The sequence below is a fragment of the Hyperolius riggenbachi genome, chromosome 8, assembly GCF_040937935.1.
Source record: "Hyperolius riggenbachi isolate aHypRig1 chromosome 8, aHypRig1.pri, whole genome shotgun sequence".
In the NCBI taxonomy this organism is placed as follows: Eukaryota; Metazoa; Chordata; class Amphibia; order Anura; family Hyperoliidae; genus Hyperolius; species Hyperolius riggenbachi.
This window is the reverse complement of record NC_090653.1, coordinates 79,797,556-79,810,732: the sequence shown is the minus strand read 5'-3', so window position 1 is coordinate 79,810,732 and position 13,177 is coordinate 79,797,556. Positions and strand designations below refer to the sequence as shown.

General features: G+C 45.1%; 1 protein-coding gene across 3 annotated transcripts in view; it reads left to right on the top strand.

Moving 5' to 3' along the window:
- Window positions 1–13,177, top strand: part of SPTBN4 (spectrin beta, non-erythrocytic 4) — a 265,502-nt gene that overhangs the window by 238,788 nt on the left and 13,537 nt on the right. For all 3 annotated transcript variants that reach the window (XM_068250768.1, XM_068250770.1, XM_068250769.1), the window contains 4 exons: window positions 2,070–2,266; window positions 4,159–4,835; window positions 10,082–10,148; window positions 12,646–12,917. In XM_068250768.1, coding sequence (XP_068106869.1) covers window positions 2,070–2,266; window positions 4,159–4,835; window positions 10,082–10,148; window positions 12,646–12,917 — 1,213 coding nt within the window. The remainder of the gene's footprint in view (window positions 1–2,069; window positions 2,267–4,158; window positions 4,836–10,081; window positions 10,149–12,645; window positions 12,918–13,177) is intronic.

The following is a 13,177-nucleotide window of genomic DNA, read 5'->3' as shown; positions in this document are numbered from 1 at the left end:
TAGGGCATTTTTCCTATTCCAAATTAATCGTAAAATCCAACATCCAGATCAATTAAATATTCTGTTCTAACTGACCATAGAATCGTTTTACATTGCTTTTTTTACCACACACTGTGCAGTTTTCTGTACAATTTGATCATAAAAATTGCATCGAAACATTGTATCTGATGATCAAAAATTGTACTATTAATGGGCTTAAAGTACCCCTGAACCAGGCTGTTAACAATATACTTGTTAAACCGATTTATGTCTGGTGCTGTAACATGCCTCACAGCATCTTCCTCCACCATCCGTGCCCAGCGGACCCCCCCCCCCCCTCCCCCCCCCCCCCCTCCTCGTTCTGGTCAGCTGAAACCTTTGACGTCTTTATCTTTGATGGAGCAGAACGTTGATTACGGGCTGGGAGGAAGTGTTGGTACTTTCTCCTCTATGCCCGTACACTATCGTTCTGACCTAAATTATCACAAGCACGCACACAGCGCTGCTCCCTTGCGCGCTGTGTGCAGTCATAGATCGGGAACTATAAGCGGCGAGTAAAGGGGTGGAGCTAAGGACAAGCATAGAGGAAAAAATACCAAAACTTCCTCCCCGTACAGCAGGGGATAGAGAGGGAGCTGGAGGGGGAGGAGGATCGTGCTGTGACATGTCACAGCAGAAAAAAAAAATCAAACCATATTTAAAAAGTATATGGTTTAAAACCCCTGTCAGGGGTACTAAAAGTGACAAAGGTGGCTTCCTCTTCAGTGACACAACCTCAGCCAACTGATATTGCAGTTCCTGTTGTGTGATGCTGAGGGATATCTGCTACTTCTTGGTTAAATTTAAATGGTTCAAATAATATTAATTTATCGGCTAATTAACATTTTTTACTTGTATGTAGCGCATTTCTTTCCCACCAAGTAGAGGACTGTCTATTGTGAAAGGCTCGGGGGAAGTTCGGGCAGATGTAATGTTTTTTCCATGGAAAGTCTTTACTTGACTTGATGCGGGGGCTGTAGTAGAATAGCAGGGTGCCTCAGAACAATGGAAAGCGAACACGAACACACACACACACAACGATAAAGAAAGACACGGCACTCTGGAGCTGTATGCAGCAACAAGCTGTATTGGAGCAGGCGATAACACTACATGTTTCGAGCTCCAGAGTGCTGTGTCTTTCTTTATCGTTCTGTCTATGGTTGTGCAGGAGTGGTGTACCTGCTAGACGCTGAGCACCGGCTGGACGATTGTGATATCGATTTTTTTCCCTCGAAGTTAGGAGGAGTTTCTCTGTTTACACACACACACACACACACACGCACACACACACACACACACACACACACACACACACACACACACACACACACACACACACACACACACACACACACACACACACACACACACGTCTCAGGGGAAAGGGGCTCAGCTGATGTAGGATATGTGTGCTTTCTGTTTGGTTTTGGGTTTTTTTTTTCAATGTAACGCTCTGGTCCTGTCCATGTAGCATGGATACAATGTAACGCTCTGGTCCTGTCCATGTAGCATGGATACAATGTAACGCTCTGGTCCTGTCCATGTAGCATGGATACAATGTAACGCTCTGGTCCTGTCCATGTAGCATGGATACAATGTAACGCCCTGGTCCTGTCCATGTAGCATGCATACAATGTAACGCTCTGGTCCTGTCCATGTAGCATGCATACAATGTAACGCTCTGGTCCTGTCCATGTAGCATGCATACAATGTAACGCTCTAGTCCTGTCCGTATAGCATGGATACAATGTAACACTAGCAGTAACATGGCAGTGTCTTCTGCACACTGGAGGGACGCTGAATAGCAACACAACTGTTTTCTGAAATGCAGGTTAGGTTTGTGCATTGCAGAAACATAGCGCATTAACTTTGTCTCCATTGTCCATGTCTGTTGGTGGCTGCTGTCCACTCATGGTAGCTCTCTGGCTGCCAGACTGGTGTGAACTGACCCTGAATAGTATGTACGTAGCTTAACACCACTAGTAAGCATTTTCAAAGCTGGTGTCAGTGAACTGTTTTTGATTGAGCTCTTTGTGGATCTCCCTCTGCAGTGCTAGAGGTGCACCAGTTTGCCCAGGAAGCTGGAGTAGCTGAGGCTTGGCTGACCGCTCAGGAGCCCATTGTGAAGAGCCCGGAGCTGGGCAACAGTGTGGATGAGGTGGAGCAGCTGATCCGACGGCACGAGGCCTTCCGCAAAACTGCAGCCGCCTGGGAGGAGAGATTCAGCTCACTGCGGCGCCTCACCACGGTATGGTAACTCCACCAGTCATGCAGTTTAAAGAAGAACTGTAGTGAAAATAACAATACATGAAATTGCTTATTTCTTTATTTTTTTCTACAATGGTCATGACATCACACTGTGGGAGGGGTTTCACAATACTATCAGCCATAAAGACTCCACTGATGATCTATTTGAGAAATAGTAAAGATTTCTCGTGGGAAAGGGGGTATCCGCTACTGTCTGGAATGAAGCTTCTGCCTAGTGCACACCATACAATTTTCTGTTAGGGCCCTTTTCCACTAGCGCGGAAACCGGGCTGAATCTGCAGAGTTTCCCTGCAGGCAAATCATTCGGAGAAACTCTGCATAGGAAATAATGGCGCCGCCGGCCGAATCGCTTGCCCTAGCGATTCGATCGGCATTGCCCACAGTTTTTGCGCGGGAGGCAGTGGATCCCATAGCCGTATATGACGCGGCTTCAGGGATTCGTCTACATTCCCGCAGACCCGAAAGAGCCGCCTCGCGTCTCGCAGCCAAGCGCGGTGGCTACTGGAAACGGGCCCTTAAGCCCAATCTACACGATACGATTCTTTGTAGGATTCGATTACTATTCTATTTACGATCTGATTAAATCCAACATGTCCAATTGGGATTCGATTCAATTCGATTTGCCATTGCAAAACAATGGCAAATCGAATTGAATCCTGATCGGACATGTCGGATTTAATCGGATCGTAAATAGAATCGTAATCTAATCGTACAAAGAATCGTATCGTGTAGATGGGGCTTTAGATTTTTCTGTAATTAGATTTTCTGCAGAGACTGGTCATTATCTCTGGTGCATTGTCTTCTGGTTATCTCCTGCTGAGTAGAACAAAGCCTAATTGCTCGGCAGATAGATGGTCAGATAATTTCCAACATGTTGGAAATTATCTATCTGGCGGGTAAATCTAACAAAAATTGTATGGAGTGTACCTAGCATAAGTCCTTGGTTAACGTTCTTCTTAAAGCTGTTTAGATGCTTTCCAATGTTTTATGCGCATCTGCTCCCCACTATAATCTGTCCAAGGTAAACGGTCCAGATATGCAAAAATATCTATTTTACAGACCCCAAAATGCTGGTTCTATGGCTTTTTCCCCCTGTACCAAAGGCCTTAAGGAAAACCTGTGATTTAAAAAAAAAAAAAAAAAAAAAAAAAAACAAGCAAAAATGAGATACATAGCTCAATGTATCCTCCTGAGGCACTGCACAGGAGCTGCAGTCACTCATACACTGAGGAAAAATATGGCACAGTGCAGACATGTGAACAGAAGCCCTTGTCAGAGTGTCCCAGCACTGGAACAGAGAGCTCAAGGGGGAAGGGGAAAGCCTCAGGAGTATCCACGGTTTTATTTTAGAGCAGAGACACGGACTATGAGAATTACCTAATTTCCATGATATTTATTTGAAAAAAAAAGTTTATGGAGTGATGACTGTTTTAACAGGAGCTGAAGAATATAAAACTAAAGATTTAATTGGAATTCTGAGCCTAACCTCCCTTACTTAATCCTTTTCCTGATGCCTGACCCTAGCCTCCTTCCATAATCCCCTTCCTGATGCCTACCCCCCTAACCTTCTTCCTTTTACATAATCATCTTACTGATGTCTGACCCTAACCTCACTCCCTTATGTAAATAGCCTTCCTGATGCCTGACCATAACCTCACTACCTTATGTAATAGCCTTCCTGATGCCTGATCCTAACCACCTTCCTTTACATATTCATCTTCCTGATGCCTGACCCTCACTACATTATGTAAATAGCCTTCCTGATGCCTGATCCTAACCTCCTTACTTTACATAATCTCCTTCTTAAAGCCTGTATTAGTACCCCACTATCCAGCATTGTAATGTCAACTTTTTTTCCCCTTCCATTTCTAGCTAGAGAAGATAAAGGCAGAGCAGAATAAGCAGCCTGCCACCCCGCTCCTTGGTCGAAAAGTTTTCCCTGACACAACAGACTTTACACCCCGGCCATCACCTCTTGTCCAGCAAATGGTCCATGAAAAGTTTGACACAAAGATGGATCAAAAGGATTCTCTGTCTGTTCCTAATGGGGTCCAGCCAGAAAGTCACAGAACACGGGCAGAGAGAGGAGAAACTAGAGTAGGGTATGTGAGGCAGGAGATGAAGCCTGAGAGACTTCAACCAAAGATCGATCACGTTGAGGCCAAGACAATGGAGAAGCTGGTGCCTGCTCAAGATGGAGGCCGAGGGGAGAGATCGGAGGCCAAAGCTGCACAAGGTATGGCCACTTTAACTGTGGAGAAAGCAGAGGGAAAGTCAAGTCGGCATGCGGAGCGGAGGAGAGACAGGCACGATCGCAAGCTAGAACGCCAAGAATCTAGCGAGCAGGAAGTTCCTAAACCAGAACCCACCGAGGAGAAGAGGAGAAGGGACCGACATGACAAAAGGCTAGAAAGACAGGGGTCCAGTGAACAAGAAACGGCAAAGCCGGAGCAGCCGGAAAGGAGAAGAGATCGACACGAGAGGCGGGTAGAGAGACAGGAGTCCAGTGAGCAGGAGACACCAAAGAAGGAGCCTGACAAACCAGGAGGGTAAGATCCCCTGTTCTATACCTATGGCAGGACATAACAAAGGGCTTGTACAGTGGGTTGCAAAAGTATTCAGCCCCCTTGAAGTTTTCCACATTTTGTCATATTACTGCCACAAACATGAATCAATTTTATTGGAATTCCACATGAAAGACCAACACAAAGTGGTGTACACATGAGAAGTGGAACGAAAATCATACATGATTCCAAACATTTTTTATAAATAAATAACTGCAAAGTGGTGTGTGCATAATTATTCGGCCCCCTTTGATCTGAGTGCAGTCAGTTGCCTATAGACATAGCCTGATGAGTGCTAATGACTAAATAGAGTGCATCTGTGTGTAATCTGTCAGTACAAATACAGCTGCTCTGTGAGGGCCTCAGAGGTTGTCTAAGAGAATATTGGGAGCAACAACACTGTGAAGTCCAAAGAACACACAAGACAGGTCAGGGATCAAGTTATTGAGAAATTTAAAGCAGGCTTGGGCTACAAAAAGATTTCCAAAGCCTTGAACATCCCACGGAGCACTGTTCAAGCGATCATTCAGAAATGGAAGGAGTAGGGCACAACTGTAAACCTACCAAGACAAGGTCGTCCACCTAAACTCACAGGCCAAACAAGGAGAGTGCTGATCAGAAATGCAGTCAAGAGGCCCATGGTGACTCTGGACGAGCTACAGAGATCTACAGCTCAGGTGGGAGACTCTGTCCATAGGACAACTATTAGTCATGCACTGTACAATGTTGGCCTTTATGGAAGAGTGGCAAGAAGAAAGGCAATGTTAACAGAAAGCATAAGAAGTCCCGTTTGCAGTTTGCCACAAGTCATGTGGGGGACACAGCAACCATGTGTAAGAAGGTGCTCTGGTCAGATGAGACCAAAATGGAACTTTTTGGCCAAAATGCAAAACGCTATGTGTGGCGGAAAACTAACACTGCACATCACTCTGAACACACCATCCCCACTGTCAAATATGGTGGTGGCAGTATCATGCTCGGGGGGTGCATCTCTTCAGCAGGGACAGGGAAGCTGGTCAGAGTTGATAGGAAGATGGATGGAGCCAAATACAGGGCAATCTTGGAAGAAAACCTCTTAGAGACTGCAAAAGACTTGATACTGGGGCGGAAGTTCACCTTCCAGCAGGACAATGACCCTAAACATAAAGCCAGGGCAACAATGGAATGGTTTAAAACAAAACATATCTATGTGTTAGAATGGCCCAGTCAAAGTCCAGATCTAAATCCAATCGAGAATCTGTGGCAAGATCTGAAAACTGCTGTTCACAAACGCTGTCCTTCTAATCTGACTGAGCTGGAGCTGTTTTGCAAAGAAGAATGGGCAAGGATTTCAGTCTCTAGATGTGCAAAGCTGGTAGAGACATACCCTAAAAGACTGGCAGCTGTAATTGCAGCAAAAGGTGGTTCTACAAAGTATTGACTCAGGGGGCCGAATAATTACACACACCCCACTTTGCAGTTATTGATTTGTAAAAAATGTTTGGAATCATGTACGGTTTTCGATCCACTTCTCACATGTACACCACTTTGTATTGGTCTTTCACGTGGAATTCCAATAAAATTGATGCATTTTTGTGGCAGTAATGTGACAAAATGTGGAAAACTTCAAGGGGGCCGAATACTTTTGCAACCCACTGTATGTCTGTGGTGTAACAATGCTTAAGGTGGCCATACATCAGGGGACTTGGCGGCTGATCAACCATGTGATTCCATTATTATAATCGAATTGGATGAAAATCAGTACCCCCAAGTGCATGCCCAATTGACGATGCGACAGATTTCGGGCTTAAATTGGGCGCAGTAATCAGTCAGACATGCTGCAAGTTGTCGGGCCGTCATGGTCGGTCAGGTGCGTGGTGGTTATGGCGAGCGATATCGGGATGAGCTTGAAACTCCCGACTGTGTCACCCCAATGGCCAATGTGCCCTCACCAGTGCACTATACATTACCTGTCCTTGTCCTCCACTGGCTCCAGGATCCGTTCTTCATTCATACATAGCCCCACACGGTTGCCAGCGTTTATCTGGGGGCGTATGTGACGTCAAACACGTGCCCATGTTACTCCGGCAACCACATGGGGCACATGTATGGATGAAGGACCCAGCCCGAAGGCAGCGGTGGACACATACAGATAATGGTACAGTGCACTGGGCAACGGGGGGGGCGCACATTGAGCATTAGGGGGGGCAACGTCAGGCAAGCGAGGTGGCGGATGTGGCATCACAAGGCCGATTCCCGATCAATTTCAGCATGAAATTGATTGGGAATCGACCTGAGGTGTATGGGCAGGCACAGATCTCTCCCCGATCAGAGAGAAATTTGTTGTCTGATGTATGGGCACCTTTATTCCCTTTCCCGACTGCTTCCAGCTATCAGACAGCTACATCTGTAGTACAAAGGAAACGCTGGCTTGTCTCTGGATAATGGAGTTCATTTACTGAGTCTCTCTTGAGCTGGAGAACACCAGACCTTGTAAATGTCACCTAACCCAAACTGATCAACTGATAACCACTTTCTATGGTGACCACATAAAGTCACCCTTATGAGTGTTTCAGACAACAGTAACATTCAATCTGTATGTAATGCCAGGCTCCTTTCACACCGCTCCATATGCAGTTATCTTTGTCTCCCGAGTTTTCTCCTAGATCATTTTTCTTCTTCGGTTTAAAATTATTTTTCAGCACTTTGCAACTGAAAAATGCAGTAGGTGAATAAGTACTGTCAAAATTATTTTGAGCATTTTCTTGCTTGTGGCTTAAAAGGCATTTTATTTACAAGTTGTGAAAATATCACCTAGGAGAAAACTCAGGTGAAAAATTGCATATAGGCTCCAGTGCAGTGCAATTTGCGCGCAACATAAAAGCCCAGCGCACCATCACATGCACTTTAGTCCCTTCAGCAGAATGCACCAACAGGGAAATCGGCATGATGGGGGGGGGGGGGGGGGGGGGCTCAGTGACTTGCAAATTGCCTGACAGGAAGTATGTCACCTGAAACCCCCCGATCTGCGGATGCGCACTGCTACTGTATACACCTGTAAAGATTGTTTTTGTTGCCATTGTCTCCCATTGAATCACACTGTACTGTGGGCACCGCACAGCAACGCGCCACAGCCTTTGCATTGCCTGGACCACTTTTGTCCCATTCAGTCACAGAAAGTGAAAAAGGTTCTATTGACTTTGTTGGGTCCTGCAGTGAGTTGCGGCGGGGTGAGTTCCATGACACGACGCGGTAAGTACGTAAGGGACCTAAAGCTTAGCTTGGAATGTTAAAGTTTGTAGCTCAACCCACTTTATCTATTGGAATCCTTCACAAGCACCGAAAATCATTGTGGATCCTCGTCTACCCCTCCTCTGTTGTGGCAGTAGTGATGGCATTGGCAAACATTGTCCCAGCTAACTACAGGTCTGCAGCAAGAACCGCTGTAAACAATTCCCCTTGACCAGTCCAAATGTCATCATAAGGCCCCGTTTACACTTAATCAGTTGGTATGCGTTGGTTCGCATTTTTTCCATAGCAGTGCATTGGGAAGAAGATTTCAGTTAAAACGCGTTGAAGAGGAACTTCAGCCTAAACAAACATACTGTCATTAAGTTACATTAGTTATGTTAATTAAAATGGATAGGTCATATAATCTCTTACCCACTCTGTTTTAAAAGAACAGGCAAATGTTTGATTTCATGAGGGCAGCCATCTTTTTGGCTGAAAGGAGGTGACAGGGAGCATTAGACACAGTTCCAACTGTCCTGTGTGCTGATCACCCTCCCGGTTGCTAGGCAACGTGAATAACATAGGAAATCCCATCATGCTTTGCACAGCATCAGGGGAAAAAATCCCGGGCAGTTTTCTTTGATGGGTGGAGCTTAGCTAAAAATGCAGCTAAAAATTATGCTTTGGTAAGAAAAACAAAGTTCTGATGCTGTGAAACTGTTAAAGAAGCACCAAGCCTTTTCAGTTCTGCTGAGTAGATTTTTAGTCTGGAGGTTCACTTTAAGTGTGAAAGGTGCCATAGGAAAACATGAACATTACTTTGAAAATTAGTTTTCTTTCAGTTATAACTGAGAGCAACTGATTAAGTGTAAAAGGGCCCTTAGGTTATCTTCTCGGTCAGTTTGCAAGATTATCAGCGGTACTTATGAAAGTGACAGATGCTGGAGAGTGGAAAACAAATATCTTTTAATTCCTTACAGTGAACCTTTACCATGGAAATGTTCATAATGTAAAATAATGTTAAAGCATTCTGGCCTTGTCTAGACACAGGCCTGTCCTGATAAGCAAGAACAGAGCTGGTCAAAGTCTTCTAACATCTATATTGAACGTAATCCATTTTTTGTCTTATTCCACTTGTCCCGTTGAATAGAGCTGTAGAAAGCTTCTTGCAATTGTATTTTTTCTTATCCACAAGTCTTTGTATCTACACAAGGGCAGAATACTTTAACATAAAATATGAAGCTACGCTAAACAATCCTGTGTGTGGTTCATTAAGTCAAGTGGTTGGAAGATTAGAGGGAGAAGTCAATTTTTATGATGACCATGGTCTCTATTCACAAAACTTCTCATAAATGACTCATTACCTAACTGATAAAAATAACCTTTCAGCACATATACAAACAAAATAATCACTCAAAGTCAATTGTTCCTGATTAACTTCATTTCAATATTACTCTTCTTACGTTAATTGTTATATTTTTGCTCTTTGGGAGCTTAAAGCGAATCTGTACTGTAAAATTCTTACAATAAAAAGCATACCATTCTATTCATTATGTTCTCCTGGGCCCCTCTGTGCTGTTTCTGCCACTCTCTGCTGCAATCCTGGCTTGTAATTGCCATTTTTATGCAGTGTTTACAAACAAAAGACATAGCAAATGATAGGCTGAGAGTATCTCAGTGTGTGAGTCATACATAGTGTGCAGGGGGCCTGGAGAGGGTGTGTATAGCTTCTGCCAATGACAAGCAGTGCAGCACATTCCAAACATTCCAGCCTCAGCCGACAGAAGATTAGATCATATAACAGAGATAACACAGCCACTGTGCAAATAGGAGAGGCTGCAGTAAGACAGAGCACATTAGAACAGCTATAGGAATTTATAGGATAGAAGAAATAAGGCTCAAAATTTTGTTACAGAGTATCTTTAAAAAAAAGTAACAGATAAGGTGAAAGCAGGTGAAAAGCTTTGTGAATCCTGCCCATGCATGTATGAAGAACTCATCCAGCTGTTCTCTTTCTGTAGAAAAGCTACGTTGGCCGACATTGTAGAACAACTACAGGAAAAAGAAGCATCACAGAATAATGCCGCAGTAAGTACTAAGTGAGTCATGTATTAATGATGGTGTACATTCTGCCAGGCAATGCAGACTCGGGGCCTGGGGACACTGGTGCGTGTGGTATGTAAGCAAAGTTTTCATAGAATTGTTATGGTGTTTTGTATGTACAGTACAGAGCTAGCAGCTGCGGTTATTAGATTGCTAAAATACAACATTTCCGCTAAAAGTTTCCTCCCATATCCCAAAAACACACAGAAGTTAATTGGCTTCCCCCTAAATTTGCTCTGAACTATGATGGGCTATAGTAGGGATTAGATTGTGCGCCCCTCTGAGGACAGTCAGTGACATGACTATATACAGTGCATCCCGAAAGTATTGACAGCACATCACCTTTTCCACATTTTGTTGAGTTACAGCCTTATTCCAAAATGGATTAAATTCATTTTTTGCCTCAGAATTCTACACAAATCACCCCATAATGACAACATGGGAAAAGTTTGAGGCTTTTGTCAATGTAAAATAAAAAACGGAAAAATCACATGTATTCAAAGTAGATTGAATGTTTTATTGTATCTGGTCAATGGTGTCTCAAGAGTCCTAAGGCAAAAATACAAGAACGGTTGACCTTTCTTGTCTGTCCTATGCACTTATACATTGTCCCCTGCAGGAAAAACTTTTAGGCCCCGTTCACATCTAAAAGCACAAAACGCTAGCGCTTATCAGTTTTGCGTGAGTGATTTTACCACGATTAGCACGGTAAAATCACTGGACACTTCCACTCCTGAATCGCGGCAAAAATGCTGCACGTAATGCGTTTTGCGATTGGCACTAATCACAAACCGCCCGCGACCGGCGCCAATCGTGGCAGTGAGAACACTGCCATAGGGTAAAAAGCGTTAGCGATTGGTGGGAATCACCCACTAATCGTTGAAGTGAGAATGGGCCCTTATAGCTGTAATTCCTTATCAGTGAAGCAGGGATCACAGTTGTATATTTCTGCATACGTTTTCTGCACACCATGTGCATTTGCGTTTGGGCAAATGTCTGCATTTTTTTCCCCGCAGAAGCTAATGTAATTGATAGGGAAAATGCACACTGTTCTGCAATGCTGTCAGTTCTTTTTCCTGCATGTGAAAAATGCATTCAAGTGTGAACCAGCCCATTGGTTTACATTGGGTTTCAGTTTTTGTATGCAGAAAACGCGCATGATAGCAGGCAAGTGTGACCCCTGCCTGAGTGTAGCAATGTAATTCGACAAGGTTCTGCCAAGAGAGAAGCTGTCGCTTGCATGCCTAAAGCTTAACTCTTTCAGGCAGCAAAAGAAAAAATAAACACAGCCTGGTTTTGTTTGGCACAGCACATACACATGTTTATCTCATTATGTCACGTCGCCTCGGGTACCCTTTAACCACTTGAGGACTGCAGTGCTAAACCCCCCTTTTGACCAGGCCATTTTTAGCAAAATTGGCCACTGCAGCTTTAAGGCCAAGCTGCAGGACTGCACAACACAGCACACAAGTGATTCCCCCCCCCCCCTTTTCTCCCCACCAACAGCTCTCTGTTTGTGGGGTCTGATCGCTCCCCCATGTTTATTTTTTTTATAATAAATATTATTGTTTGTTTGTTTTTTTTAAAAAAAACCTGTTTCTTTAAATTTCTTCCCTCCCTCCCCACAGCCAGCCAATTATGGCGATCGGCTGTCATAGGCTTCTGCCTATGAGAGCCGATCGCTCTCTTGTCCCCCAGGGGGACAGCCGTGTCACACAGCTGTCCCCAGTGCAGCGCTGCTGCTGATCGCAGCGCTGCACAGTGTAAATAGACGGCGATCCCGCCGTCTAACAGTCTCCCGAGCGGCTCCGCCCCCCAAGCAGGAGATGCGCGCGCAGCCTGTGCGCGATCTCCTGCAAAACAGAGCCCCAGGACTTTACGCCAATTGGCGTTAGGCGGTCCTGGGGCTGCCGCCGCGGCCACGCCCATTGGCGTGACGCGGTCGGCAGAAGGTTAAAGGGAACCTGAAGTGAGTAAAATTATTTAAAATAAACGCATGATGTACCTGCAAATCAATATTACATACTTACCTCGCCATCAGTTCCTCTCAGGAGCTCACCATTTTCTTCTTACAGTAATCCCTTCCAGTTCTGACAAGATTTTGTCAGAACTGAAATATACCAGTTGCTGTCAGTTATATATCAGCAGCTGTCAGTTACAACTGAATGTGCAAGGTATTGTCCATGTTTCCCTATGGCTCAAGTGGGCGATATTACAGTTTAACACTGTGCTGACCAGGAAGCTGTTATGGGGTAATGGCCATTTTTAGAATAGAGGACGGAGAATTCCATTGATCACAGTGGACAAATGGGACGCAGGAGAGGAGAAAGAGATTGAGGACTAGACTACTCAGGAGGTAAGTATGACCTGTGTATGGTTATTTTGACTTTTTATTTTCAGTTCAGGTTCCCTAAGACAGCGTAGCCTAATTTTAACAATCTACTGTTATGCAGTTACTATTCAGTATTTCCATTCTCTGTAGAATCGAGATTCTCCTGCCCGCTTACCCAATGGAGTGGAGAAGGAGAGAACAACCAGGCCGGACCGACCAAGAGCACGAGACCGACCGAAACCACGGAGGAGACCTCGTCCCAAGGATCCAAACCAAGCACCAGGGGAGGCCCGGAGATCCCGCTCAGCTCCAGCACAGAGCAACGCCCAACCTCCACCACCCCCCACCCACTCAGTACAGCAGGAAGGGTATCTCTTCAGGAAACATGAGCTGGATGGGCCCAGCAAAAAAGCCTCAAACAGGTGTGTGCACAACGGAGGGACGACAGGTGGAGCATGCGTGATGTCACGCGGCGGGTGGGGAAGCAGCGCAAACAATGGGATCGCCATCGCTTGGGGGCGTGTAGATACACCAGGCATATTGCTCGTGGGTTGGGGAGTCGCCAGCTGCCGTACACAAGCCTGATGGTCTGCTGAGGCGGTCGTTATTGGCTCAACACAGTGAATCCAGCGCAAGAGACTTGGGCGCAGCCGGTGCCACCATAGCCCGTAATAGGAATTAT